The sequence below is a fragment of the Schistocerca piceifrons genome, chromosome 3, assembly GCF_021461385.2.
Source record: "Schistocerca piceifrons isolate TAMUIC-IGC-003096 chromosome 3, iqSchPice1.1, whole genome shotgun sequence".
In the NCBI taxonomy this organism is placed as follows: domain Eukaryota; kingdom Metazoa; phylum Arthropoda; class Insecta; order Orthoptera; family Acrididae; genus Schistocerca; species Schistocerca piceifrons.
In genome coordinates, this window is record NC_060140.1 from 959,475,822 (window position 1) to 959,490,645 (window position 14,824).

Below are 14,824 nucleotides of genomic sequence, written 5' to 3' on the forward strand. Positions count from 1 at the left end.
TGTAAAGTCATCAGATGATCAAAACGACTTGCAAAATGATTTAGATAAGGTATCTGTATGGTGCAAAAAGTGGCAATTGACCCTGAATAAAGAAAAGTGTGAAGTTATTCACATGAGTACTAAAAGAAATCCACCAAATTTCGATTGTGAGATAAGTCACACAAATCTGAAGGCTGTAAATTCAACTACATACTTAGGGACTACAATTACAAATACCCTAAATTGGAACTATCACATAGATAATGTTGTGGGTAGAGCAAACCAAAGACTGCGATTCATTGGCAGAACACTTAGAAGGTGCAACCGATCTACTAGACTGCTTACACCACGCTTGTCCGCCCTATTCTAGAGTATTGCTGTGCGGTGTGGGATCCACATCAGGTGGGACTGACGGATGACATCGAAAAAGTACAAAGAAGGGCAGCTCATTTTGTATTATCGCGAAATAGGGGAGATAGTGCCACAGACATGATATGTGAATCGGAGTGGCAATCATTAAAATATAGGCATTTTTCGTTGCGACGAGATCTTGTCATGAAATTTCAATCACCAGTTTTCTCCTCCGATTGCGAAAACATTCTGTTAGCACCCATCTACATAGGGAGAAATGATCATCACAATAAAATGAGAGAAATCAGGGCTCACACAGAAAAATTTAAGTGCTCATTTTTCCCGCATGCCATTAGAGAGTGGAGCGGTAGAGAGACAGCATGAAGGTGGTTCACTGAACCCTCTGCCAGGCACTTTATTGTGAATAGCAGAGTAATCACATAGATGTAAATGTAGATGAGTCTAGTATGAACACAATAAAATTGACAAAAAGCTATTTTATGATAAAACTCAGTCATTCTAAATGGTAGTTGTTAATCTATTACTGATTGTTTAATGCTGACAATTCGGAAGACATTTTCTAGCCTTTAACAAAATAAAAATGGAGTAAACTTTTGTGACATGCTAAAATTATAACTGGGCTCAAGACTGAACTTACCTTTCTTGGGGAGTGCACTAATTGTAGTATCCTTGCATACTTCATAAACTGACTTTATGTTTCAACTTGTGACATGCTTCTCTCTATACTTTTCACGCTCCATAGTTACGAGGGTCACTCCAAAAGAAATGCACACTATTTTTGTAAAAATACAGTTTTCATTCTGCATGTGAGAAAGTTTTACAGTGTGTAGATACATCCTTCCCACTTATTTTCAAACTTAGTTCAACCTGTTCCCGTGAGTGGCGCCGTCACAGCATGTCTTCAAGATGGCTGCTACACTTGACGTTCGTCAGAAGTAACGTGCTGTCATAGAATTCCTGTGCTGTGAAAATGAGACAATAGGAAACATCCACAAGAGGTTGAAAAAGGTGTATGGAGATGCTGCTGTCGATCGCAGTACAGTCAGTCGGTGGCCAAGCAGGTTACGTGATCAAAGCGGGCACGGCAATATTGAGGATTGTCCTCGCAGCGGCAGGCCTCGTACCACACACACTCCAGACAATGTGCAGAGAGTTAATGAATTGGTGACTGCTGACAGATGCATCACAGTGAACGAATTGTCACGCTACGTTGAGATAGGGGAAGGAAGTGTTTGCAGAATACTGAAAGTGTTGGCGTTAAAAAAGGTTTGTGCCAGGTGGGTTCCCAGGATGTTGACAGTGGCTCACAAAGAAACAAGAAAAACGGTATGCACCGAACTTTTGGAACAGTACGAGAACGGTGGAGATGAATTTCTTGGAAGAATTGTGACAGGTGATGAAACATGGATCCATCATTTTTCACCAGAGACGAAGAGGCAATCAATGGAGTGGCGTCATGCAAATTCACCCAAGAAAAAAAATTCAAAACCACACCTTCTGCTGGAAAAGTAATGGCTACGGTGTTTTTTGTTTCTGAAGGACTCTTGCTTGTGGACATCATGCCAAGTGCAAGTGGAACCATCACAAATTCTGATACATATGTGACGACACTGAAGAAACTTCAAGCTCAACTGAGTCGTGTTCGACCACATCGGCAAAAGCAGGATGTTTTCCTGTTGCATAACAATGCAAGGCCACATGTCAGTCAAAAAAACATGGAAGCGATCATAAAACTCAGATGGACAACACTGAAACACCTGCTTTACAGTCCTGACCTGGCTCCATGTGGCTATCATCTCTTTGGGAAACCGAAAGACTCTCTTCATGGAACAAGGTTTGAAGATGATGACTACCTTGTGCACGCTGCCAAACAGTGGCTCCAACAGGTTGGTCCAGAATTTTACCGTGAGGTATACAGGTGCTGGTTCCCAGATGGCGTAAGGCAGTTGAGAGTGATGCAAATTATGTGGAGCAATGAAAATATTGTTCCTAAAGGAAGTATCTACACACTGTAAAACTTTCAAACATGTAGAATGAAAGATGGATTAAAAAAAAAAAAAAAAAGGGTGCATTTCTTTTGGAGTGATCCTCTTAGTTAGTTGGTTGGTTGATTGTGTGTTCCATTGATCAATCGCATGGTGTGGTAGCCATTATGATGTGGAAGATGTCAACTGCATAAGCAATGCACATATGAAACAAGATTTAACAATACAGAGTTAAAGACTAATATTTCTATTATTTACCCCATTCCCTTAAATGGCACAAAATGCATATACTATATTTATAGATTTATGTTGTGACTCGCCGATCATTCAAAGTGCCGTCGCGCAATTACGCGTGTCCTCTACATGCGGCGCTGTCTGCCAGCCATGCAGCAGCCGTGCGACCTAAGCGGCCAGCCAGCCAGCGGCCGCTAGACTTGGACTCAGTGCTCATTCAAATGTTACCGTGTTCACATTCTTGCTTGTCAACTTGCTCAGTGACTTATATGTGTTGTGTCGTTTTGAAATATGTGTGTTCAACTTGAAATTATAACAATTGCCGACGAGGTAGTGGATTTTTCCTTTTCATCATTGACCCACATGTTTCCATGGCTACTGACGAGCAACTATTGCAAGGTCTCATTGAACAGCAAACGCTTCTAACGTCGGCGATTCGTGATTTCATCGCTGCATCAAATGTGGGGCATTTCTCGTCGTTGGCTATACCTCCTTTTCCTCCTTACAACGAGATGGCGGAAGACTGGTCTGATTATGACAAACGTCTTCGACAGCACTTCTTGGCATTTCATGTCACGGACGAACAAACATGTAAGTCTCTGTTCCTTTCCTGGATTTCACCTCAAATGTATCAGTTGTCACAATTGGCTCCTTTGAAAGATCCTGCGTCTTTGTCCTTTGCTGAAATGTGCTCATTTCTGTCTGTCTATTTTCAAAAGCAAACACATGTGGTAGCCTCTCGTGTTGCCTTTTATCGTTGTCACAAGCAACCCACTCAATCCTATTGCGCTTGGGCTGCTGAACTTCACGGCCTCAGTCGAAAGTGTCAATTTGTTACTGACGTTCTCAAAGAATCCTATGCGGATTCCATGGTACGGGATGCTATTATCCGGTCGGTGTCCGACAAAGAAGTTCAGCAACGTACCCTTCAGTTGGCAAATCCGACTCTAGATGAAGTCCTATCCATCCCGCAGTCTTTTGAAATTTCTCGCACCGCTGGGGTGCAAATAGAGGCGTGGGGTGACATCGGGGAAATACAACCTCTGTGCGCTGTTGACGACGCGTGCGGCACAGCCCCGCCGGCCGACGTGGCCGCAGTACGCTCTCACGCGCAGCCTCGGCCTAACTGTAAACAACCCTCTAAGAAACTCCATCAAAACCCCCGGCAACTTCCTTCATGTCCGCAGTGTTTTACGCAACATTCACGTGAGGATTGTCCCCAACATTGGGCTGTGTGTCACAATTGCTAAAAGAAAGTTCATGTGCCTTCCGTTTGCAAATCCGACCGCCTACATGATGTTCATGAACATGGCGCTGATTCTGCTTCTGTGTTGTCTGTCAATTGTACTTCTTCCCTTTCAGGGAAGTTATTCCTCACTGTCCAAATCCTTGGTCGGGATGTTCACATGCAGGTGGATACTGGCTCTGCTGCCACTATCATTAATTCTCAGACATATCTTCAGTTGGGTTCTCCACTCCTATCACCTGTCACTCGGCAATTGCGGACGTACAATAAGCAGAAGATTTCTCTCTTGGGACAATTTAATGCTGAAGTGTCTTACAAATCCCTCTTTCACACATTACCCATATTTGTGGTCGACCAGAGTAGCGCAGAGAATCTTTTTGGTTTTGATGCCTTTCGCGTTTTTGGGTTCTCCATAGATGACTCTGTCAATATGGTCTCTGATGCTATTCCTTATGCTCAATTGGATTCCTTGTCAACGACATTTTCGTCCCTTTTTTCTCCTGGGTTAGGCCATGCAAACGACTTTGAAGCTCATATCACACTCAAACCCACTGCTCGGCCTAAGTTTTTTCAGGCTCGGCCCATCCCTGTGGCCCTTCGTGATCGGGTTAAACGGGAGCTGGATCGTCTCACTACTTCAGGGGTCTTGCTTCCTGTCACTTCCAGTGAGTCGTCCTCTCCTTGACATTGTTGTTGCTAAGCCCAATGGTGATATTCGTCTCTGTGGCGATTTTAAAGCCACTGTAAATGCGCAATGCCTCATCGACATTTACCCTATGCCCCGACCTGAAGAATTGTTCACTAAACTTGTGGGAGGCCAGTATTTTTCTAAAATTAACCTGTCAGAAGCTTATCATCAACTTCCTCTCGATGCTGCTTCCCGGCAGTTTTTGGTCCTTAACACGCCTTTCGGCCTCTATCAATACCAACAATTGCCATTCGGGGTTGCCAGCATCCCTGCTGTCTTTCAGCTATTTTTGGAACAATTATTGCTCCCTGTCCCTGGGTGTATAAATTACATGGACGACATTGTTGTCACTGGTTCCACCACTGAAGAACATCTTCAGAACCTCCACACACTTTTTCATGTCTTGCAGACTGCCGGTATTAAGTGTAATATTCAGAAATCAAAATTTTTTCAGGCATCTATCCTGTACTTAGGGTTTCAACTCTCTCGGGATGGTATTCGTCCGCTTCAGCAAACTGTCGCTGCGATCAATGCCCTTCCTCGCCCTACATCTGTTAAGGAACTGCAGGCCTTCTTGGGGAAAATAGCACATTATCACAGGTTTTTACCGTCTGCTGCATCGGTGGCTCAGCCGTTGCTTCACCTGTTGCATAAAAACGTGCCTTTTCACTGGTCCGCGTCATGTGATGCGGCTTTCCAGAAATTGAAGACTATGCTGAAACAGGCCCCGTGCCTGGCGACTTATCAACCTGGCCAACATCTTGTTCTTGCCACAGACGCCTCTCAATACGGAGTTGGTGCAGTCCTTACGCACCGTTTTTCAGATGGCTCTGAACAACCCATTGCTTATGCCTCCAAAACGCTCACGGATGCCCAACAAAAGTATTCTCAAATTGAAAAAGAAGCTTTGGCCATTATTTATGCTCTTCAGAAGTTTGGTGTTTTTCTCTATGGGTCCAAATTTCATCTTGTTACGGATCACAAACCACTTGTTTCCTTGTTTCATCCATCAACATCACTTCCCGACAAGGCTGCACACAGCCTCCAGCGTTGGGCTCGTTACTTCTCTCGTTTCAATTATGAGATTCATTTCCGGCCGACGGCTCAACATGCGAATGCTGATGCACTGTCTCGCCTTCCCATGGGTCCTGATCTGGCATTCAATAGCGACGAACTTTTGTGTTTCCACCTGGATGTTGCCGAGCAGTGGGTTGTGGACGGATTCCCCATCACGGGACCGGGACGGATTCCCCATCACAGGGGACCGGCTGGCGGCTGCTACGGGTTCTGATCCTACCCTCTCCCGGGTTTTACACTCTATTCAGAAGGGTTGGCCAGATCGTCCGTCCGCTAAGACTTCTGATCCATTGCGGAACTACTACGCTTTGCGTTACCACCTCACAGCCAGGGATGGTGTTATCCTCCTTTCCACTGACAATGCTTCGCCACGTGTTGTGGTACCTGCGTCTTTGCGTGCTTCGGTCTTGCGCCTCCTTCACCAAGGGCACTGTGGTGTCTCTCGCACAAAATCTCTGGCGCGCCGTCATGTGTATTGGCTTGGCATCGACTCTGAAATAGCACACATGGTCACTGCCTGTGGCCCCTGTGCGTCACAGGCCGCTGCCCCGAAGTCATATTTGTCACTGTGGCCTTTGCCTGAGACGCCCTGGGAGCGCATTCATGCTGACTTTGTGGGACCTTTTTGGGTACTTATTGGCTTCTCGTTATTGACGCCTACTCTAACTTTCCTTTCATTGTCTGTTGCACGTCGCCTACCACCGCGGCAACCACAAGTGCTCTCGCCCACTTTTTTTCTTTGGAAGGCGTTCCCTCTACTCTTGTTACTGAAAATGGTCCGCAATTTGCCTCTTCCGAATTTGCGGATTTTTGTGCTCGTCACGGCATTATGCATGTCACAGCCTCTCCGTTCCATCCACAATCAATTGGTGAGGCTTAATGACTGGTCCGCACATTTGAGGCTCAGATGCAGAAACTCCTGACTTCTTCTGCTGCTGATGTTGCGCTTCTCCAGTTTCTGGCTTCTTACCGTATCACCCCCATGGGCGACCACAGCCCGACTGAGCTCTTACACGGCCGACAGCCCCGCACGCTACTTCATCTTCTGCGGCCTTCCACCTCACGGCCGCGGGTGCCTTCGCTTGGCCGGTTCACTGCTGACGACCTTGTCTGGGTACGGGGATATGGCAGGCAGCCAAAATGGAGTCCGGGCCGCATCTTACGACACCGTGGCCGACGCCTGTATGAAATCCAGATGGACAGGGGTGTTGCAGTGCGTCATTCGGACCAGTTTCGGCCTAATGTGCCGGCAACGCCTGTTCCGGATGCCGCTACACCACCTTTGGCTCTACCTGACACTTGGGATCCTGGAATCTCTCATTACTCACAACGCAGTCCTGTCACCACCATATCGGTGCCAGCACAAGAACTGACGCCAATAGGAGACGTGCCCACGCAGGAACCAGATGACCATCATCTGTGGGAGCAACTCTACTCGCCTCCTTCTCCTATGGACGCAGACACATCGCCCATGTCTCCTGTTATATAAACTGGACTTGCCACAACGGGCAGATTGGTGCATGGGGCCCTAGCAGATTCGACGCCTACATCTCCTGTCGTCTCGACTCATTATCATAGGGGACACTTCCGTCCGTACGGGAAGCTGCCTCCTTGAGCATTTATGGCCAGTCAAACAACGCCTATGGACGTTAGCAATCTACAGGCCACCTCCATCAAGACCAGTGAAAAAATTTCAAAGGGGGGAAAAGTGTTGTGACTCGCCGATCTTTCAAAGTGCCTCCGCGCAATTACGCGTGTCCTCTACATGCGGCGCTGTCTGCCAGCCATGCAGCAGCCGTGCGACCTAAGCGGCCAGCCAGCCAGCGGCCGCTAGACTTGGACTCAGTGCTCATTCAAATGTTACCGTGTTCACATTCTTGCTTGTCAACTTGCTCAGTGACTTATATGTGTTGTGTCGTTTTGAAATGTGTGTGTTCAACTTGACGTTATAACAATTTATTAATTGCTATTCAGGAATTCATCTATGGTATAGAAGGAGTTGTCAAGGAGATATGATTTCAATTTATTTTTGAAGCTATTACTCCTGTCTGTCAGACATTTTATTTCATCTGGTAATTTGTCGAAAATTTTTATAGCAGCATATTTTACCCCTTTATGTGCCAAAGATAGTTTGAGTAAAGGATAGTGTAAGTCTTCCTTTTTTCTGGTATTATAATCATGAATGTCATTGTTGTTTTTAAACTGGTCCATGTTGTTGAGAACAAATTTCATTAATGAGTAAATGTACTGTGAGGTGGTGTTAGAATTCCCAATCTTTTAAAAAGATGCCTACAAGATGTGTGACTATGAACCCCACACATTATTCTAACCACTTTCTTTTGAGCAGTGAATAATTTTTGTCTAAATGTTGAGTTACCCCAAACTATTATTCCATATGACATCAGAGAGTGAAAGTATGTTAGCTTACTAATTTCTATATCCTCAAAATGGGCAATTATTGTGATGGTAAAAGTTGCTGAACCTAGTCGCTTTAGAAGATCCAAAATATGAATTTTCCAACTAAGATTCCCATAAAGTTACACATGGTTATACACTGACAATTGCCAAATAATAACAGTTAGCTAAATGCTGCGTGAATAAGGTCTCTTTGTGTATCAGCTGACTGATGTTACAATTATTTTTCTCTTCCTCATCTAGTCATAAGTACATTCAGCTTTATTCATGATTTGAAAATAATCTTCTCAAGGCACACATACTGAAATCTAATGACATGCACTATTTATTATTTTATATTATCTAGGGAAACGGAATTAATTACATTATCTCAAAGCAATATCAATATCATAATTCGACACCCATTTTATTTAAATTTAAGGGAGAAGTATAAGTAACTATATTAATTTAACACATATTATGTTAAGCTCCTATTACTATTAGCTGAAGTTAGTCTGAATGCACTTGTAACAATGATGTTATAAGAGAAGATGGACAGGTATAAATAGAAATGAGATAGCATGAAAATGGTTCACAGATAGAAAAATAAAAATAGGAAACATCATTAAAATGATAATCAACACATACCATGAATCTTGTAAGAGGCTGTCAGATTCTGAATTCAATTCCCACACCATCTTACTGTTATCATGCAAACGTATTAGACCTGCCTTATGGCCAGAGATTACAAAGCGTTCATCCTTCATTACCCAGTCCAATGAAAGAACAGAATTTTTTGTAACAAATGTAGCTGCTGTCCTGGAACACAATATTTTGAGTACTAAATTTCTTTTGGCAGAAGACATAGAACAAATCTGTGTAATAATATATGCTATTCTAGCAAACAGTATACTTTTCAGGTCTTGGAACATCTAATTGTGAATGTTTAGCATACAACTAAGATTGCCAAAATGGAAATAAATCATAAAAAATTAACACTTTGGGAGCTTTCAAATTTTAGGGTTTTTATGTTGTTTGTCTGTATATTTTTATACCTTGCAACAGGAGTGCAAAAAGAACTGCAGACTTCACACAGTGTGCGCCACTCATGCTTAGTATTTTCGTCACATTTGTTACAATTATTTTGAATTTCATGGCCATACACATTTCCATTTTCACTTCATTGATTTGAGAAATATTACAGTAATTGACAAGCACAGCAACATGTTTAACAGAACAAAGAAAAATCTCAAAGCAACTGGTGTTTGCGTTACGTTAAAGTGTCACATAATAGTTTCTGATGATGGAAAAACAAACACACACACACACACACACACACACACACACACACACACACACACACACACACACACATTCTTACATGCAAAAATCACACACCCATGGCCACTGTCATCTCTGGACACTATAACTTGACTGTGGTGAGCAGCAATCTTGGCTGGGGTGAGTTGGGGATACGGAAACAGCAAGGAGTGCCGAGCGGGAGAGGTGGTGGAAATTGCTTTAGTCCTGCCTGCGGGGTTTCGCAGGGATGTGCCGAGGATAGCGTAACCAAATATCAAGACAGTTACACCGTGTCTCCTACCACTCAGTTTGTGTGTGTGTATATACACTCCTGGAAATGGAAAAAAGAACACATTGACACCGGTGTGTCAGACCCACCATACTTGCTCCAGACACTGCGAGAGGGCTGTACAAGCAATGATCACACGCGTGGCACAGCGGACACACCAGGAACTGCGGTGTTGGCCGTCGAATGGCGCTAGCTGCGCAGCATTTGTGCACCGCCGCCGTCAGTGTCAGCCAGTTTGCCGTGGCATACGGAGCTCCATCGCAGTCTTTAACACTGGTAGCATGCCGCGACAGCGTGGACGTGAACCGTATGTGCAGTTGATGGACTTTGAGCCAAGGCGTATAGTGGACATGCGGGAGGCCGGGTGGACGTACCGCCGAATTGCTCAACACGTGGGGCGTGAGGTCTCCACAGTACATCGATGTTGTCGCCAGTGGTCGGCGGAAGGTGCACGTGCCCGTCGACCTGGGACCGGACCGCAGCGACGCACGGATGCACGCCAAGACCGTAGGATCCTACGCAGTGCCGTAGGGGACCGCACCGCCACTTCCCAGCAAATTAGGGACACTGTTGCTCCTGGGGTATCGGCGAGGACCATTCGCAACCGTCTCCATGAAGCTGGGCTACGGTCCCGCACACCGTTAGGCCGTCTTCCGCTCACGCCCCAACATCGTGCAGCCCGCCTCCAGTGGTGTCGCGACAGGCGTGAATGGAGGGACGAATGGAGAAGTGTCGTCTTCAGCGATGAGAGTCGCTTCTGCCTTGGTGCCAATGATGGTCGTATGCGTGTTTGGCGCTGTGCAGGTGAGCGCCACAATCAGGACTGCATACGACCGAGGCACACAGGGCCAACACCCGGCATCATGGTGTGGGGAGCGATCTCCTACACTGGCCGTGCACCACTGGAGATCGTCGAGGGGACACTGAATAGTGCACGGTACATCCAAACCGTCATCGAACCCATCGTTCTACCATTCCTAGACCGGCAAGGGAACTTGCTGTTCCAACAGGACAATGCACGTCCGCATGTATCCCGTGCCACCCAACGTGCTCTAGAAGGTGTAAGTCAACTACCCTGGCCAGCAAGATCTCCGGATCTGTCCCCCATTGAGCATGTTTCGGACTGGATGAAGCGTCGTCTCACGCGGTCTGCACGTCCAGCACGAACGCTGGTCCAACTGAGGCGCCAGGTGGAAATGGCATGGCAAGCCGTTCCACAGGACTACATCCAGCATCTCTACGATCGTCTCCATGGGAGAATAGCAGCCTGCATTGCTGCGAAAGGTGGATATACACTGTACTAGTGCCGACATTGTGCATGCTCTGTTGCCTGTGTCTATGTGCCTGTGGTTCTGTCAGTGTGATCATGAGATGTATCTGACCCCAGGAATGTGTCAATAAAGTTTCCCCTTCCTGGGACAATGAATTCACGGTGTTCTTATTTCAATTTCCAGGAGTGTATATATATACACACACACACCCTTGCCTGTTAATGTGCCTTTTATAGTGTTGTCCTTTTTCGTTGCTGTTTTAACATTGTGCCTCACAGTGCATTCATAACTCAGTCAGGGCGCTAATGACCACAATTTTGAACTGCTTGTTTAAATTGTTTTTTTTTTTCTCCATATACAGGGAGAGCACCATAATGAGACATTGCCAGCATCTCCGGTGCTGCCGCCAAGCAGAAAGTTGATTGCTGTTGTTCACCAAGTGAAGGCCATTACATGGAAGAAGATTCTGTCGGTGTTTCTTATTGCCTTTTGATACAATTCTCTTCAACAAATATAATAATGGATGATTAGTGTTGCACATGAAAATGTATTGATGATTAGTTAATTCTTGACCTCATACAACTCGGGGAAGATCAGTTTGGATTCCGTAGAAACACTGGAACACGTGAGGCAATACTCACCTTACGACTAATCTTAGAAGAAAGATTAAGGAAAGGCAAACCTACGTTTCTAGCATTTGTAGACTTAGAGAAAGCTTTTGACAATGTTGACTGGAATACTCTCTTTCAAATTCTAAAGGTGGCAGGGGTAAAATACAGGGAGCGAAAGGCTATTTACAATTTGTACAGAAACCAGATGGCAGTTATAAGAGTCGAGGGACATGAAAGGGAAGCAGTGGTTGGGAAGGGAGTAAGACAGGGTTGTAGCCTCTCTCTGATGTTGTTCAATCTGTATATTGAGCAAGCAGTAAAGGAAACAAAAGAAAAATTTGGAGTAGGTATTAAAATTCATGGAGAAGAAATAAAAACTTTGAGGTTCGCGGATGACATTGTAATTCTGTCAGAGACAGCAAAGGACTTGGAAGAGCAGTTGAATGGAATGGACAGTGTCTTGAAAGGAGGATATAAGATGAACATCAACAAAAGCAAAACAAGGATAATGGAATGTAATCTAATTAAGTCGGGTGATGCTGAGGGAATTAGAATAGGAAAGGAAACACTTAAAGTAGTAAAGGAGTTTTGCTATTTGGGGAGCAAAATAACTGATGATGGTCGAAGTAGAGAGGATATAAAATGTAGACTGGCAATGGCAAGGAAAGCGTTTCTGAAGAAGAGAAATTTGTTAACATCGAGTATAGATTTAAGTGTCAGGACGTCATTTCTGAAAGTATTTGCATGGAGTGTAGCCATGTATGGAAGTGAAACATGGACGATAAATAGTTTGGACAAGAAGAGAATAGAAGCTTTCGAAATGTGGTGCTACAGAAGAATGCTGAAGATTAGATGGGTAGATCACATAACTAATGAGGAAGTATTGAATAGGATTGGGGAGAAGAGAAGTTCGTGGCACAACTTGACCAGAAGAAGGGATCGGTTGGTAGGACATGTTCTGAGGCATCAAGGGATCACCAATTTAGTATTGGAGGGCAGCGTGGAGGGTAAAAATCATAGAGGGAGACCAAGAGATGAATACACTAAGCACATTCAGAAGGATGTAGGTTGCAGTAGGTACTGGGAGATGAAAAAGCTTGCACAGGATTGAGTAGCATGGAGAGCTGCATCAAACCAGTCTCAGGACTGAAGACCACAACAACAACAACAACAACAACAACAACAACAATACAACTAACATCAATGTTAATGTAAAATTTATGCTGTAATAAAATACAAGGGCAGAAGTGAGAAGTTATTTGTTTATACTTCGTGATTTTCTAAGGTGAACGCATATGTGGACAGAGTCATTTGAAACTGAATCTGACTTCACCGTGAGAAGACTGACTTTTTTATGATCTAGTCTTCTTGTAAATTTTGGACTTATTGAAGTCTGAAGTGAATCAACAATTGATAGTTAAAGGAAAGGGTGAGATAATATCCCAATTGGGAAGGCACAGAACCTCTAAGGAACTGGTGACACATAAACTGATTAAAATTTTGTCTTTCTTATGGAATGTTAACATAACTATTTCATTGAAGTACTGTAATTTAAATTTTTTGTGGCATGCCCTTTTGGAAAAGGAGTCTGAAATAATCGAGCAGAATTACCATACGTATTGCACTGAATGTTTTCAAGTCAGTTTTAGGCACAACACTTGCTTGTGTTGTACGTTTAAAGAACAACATAAAAAGCAATGTGAAGCAACAGCTGCTTGTTGTAGCATTGAGGGGCTGCGCAGGTGGGAGATGGGAGAAAAGGGGTGAGACGGGAGAAAAGAAGCATAAAAGGGGAAAGGAGTATGCAAGTTTATTGAATGGGTAGAAGGCATGTGTGGCTGGAGTGGGAGCAGGGAAGGTGGAGAAAAGGGACCAGTGAAGGACGAGGCCAGGGAGACTACAAGAAGAAAGGATTATGCACGAGGGAGAGTCCCATATGTACTATATAGGAAAGCTGGTGTTGATGGCTGTGAAGCAGTCACTGAAGTCGAGCACTCTGTGCTGCTTTCACAGATGAACCTGCATTTGATTGGTTGGGAGATAGTTGTGACACAACTGGAGTAGGCGTTAGTGGAAGAATGTAAGGAACAAGTCTTGCATCTAGGTCTATTACAGGGATATGAACCACATGGCAAGAGGTTGGAAACAGGTAGAATGAGGACCACAAGGCTACTGCATTGACTGGGTGGGCAGTGCAATAAAACTGAGGTAGGGATGAGAAGGATAGCGGGGAGGGCATTTCTCCTTTCAGTGAACACCAATGATTCAGTTACTTCATTCCTGTATACTACTGAGTCTTGAAGAGATGGGTGACATTGAGGAAGATGGCTTGCTGGCCCGAGGAGGATCTCGTGAAGCGAACAGGGAGAAGGTGTTGAGGTTTCAGAGGAATGTGAGTACTTGGTCCAAATCTGGAGATGTCATCAATGAATATGAACAAGGTGTGAAGTTTGGGATTCTGGGTACCTAGGAAGCATTTCTCCACATGACCCATGAACAAGCTGGCACAGGGTGTGCCATGTTGGGTGCCTGTAGCTGTATTGTGGATTTTTTGTTGGTGCTTCCTTGAAGGACAAGTAATTGTGGGTGAGGATATACAGCTTAGCCCCTCCTGCTCACATCTACAGTGACAAATAGTCCTTCTCCAAATACACAGAAGGTCTCACTGAAGTCTTGTTCACACGTGCAAAAATAGTTGGAGTTGACCACCCAGTGGCAGAACACACTGCTGAGCACAATATTCTTCATTTCAATGGCTGCTACACAAACCATGCCTTTTTGTTCCCTCTGTCCAATACCGGCTTCTGTGAACTATGTAGATGAGAACTGGTCTTACAGCACATCCCTCAATTCTGCAGTTGTCCTGTCCTCAATCTCTGCTAGTCTCTGTCCCACAGAGGCACTTCTAATCCTGTCTATGAACACTCCCTCCCCTCCCCTCCCCTCCCCCCTTTTCACCCATTCTACACTCACATCCTCATTTCCAGTCTCCCTCTTCCTCTATTTTATCTCTGCACCCAGATCACTCCCCCATCTCACTGTGTGCCACCTGCAACTGTCCCTCCCCACATCAGAATGAGCTCACTGGTGTTACATTTCCTCTCCCTCTCGGCCATCAGTTGCCCTTCCCTCCAACCTCCATACTACCCCTCACTTCCTTTCTCCCCTCGGTCACTCCACATAATCACCCAGTACGGCCCCCGCCCCAGTCAGTCTGCTGTGGTAGAACAATTTACAATTGACTGGGACAATGATATTGATTTGACAGCAGGGGACTGTATATCTGTCTGTTCTGTCTAATCAAGTATGACATGTCTCATGTATGTCACACAGTTTAAAATATGATATCCTTATTATATTTTGTGTGTGAGGAGAG

General features: G+C 44.8%; 1 protein-coding gene across 2 annotated transcripts in view; it reads right to left on the reverse strand.

The window, feature by feature from the left end:
• The window catches only part of LOC124789898 (WD repeat-containing protein 91-like), a 216,886-nt gene that overhangs the window by 75,986 nt on the left and 126,076 nt on the right, over positions 1–14,824 (reverse strand). For both annotated transcript variants that reach the window (XM_047257417.1, XM_047257416.1), the window contains exon 9: positions 8,624–8,794. In XM_047257417.1, the coding sequence (XP_047113373.1) occupies positions 8,624–8,794 (171 nt within the window). The remainder of the gene's footprint in view (positions 1–8,623; positions 8,795–14,824) is intronic.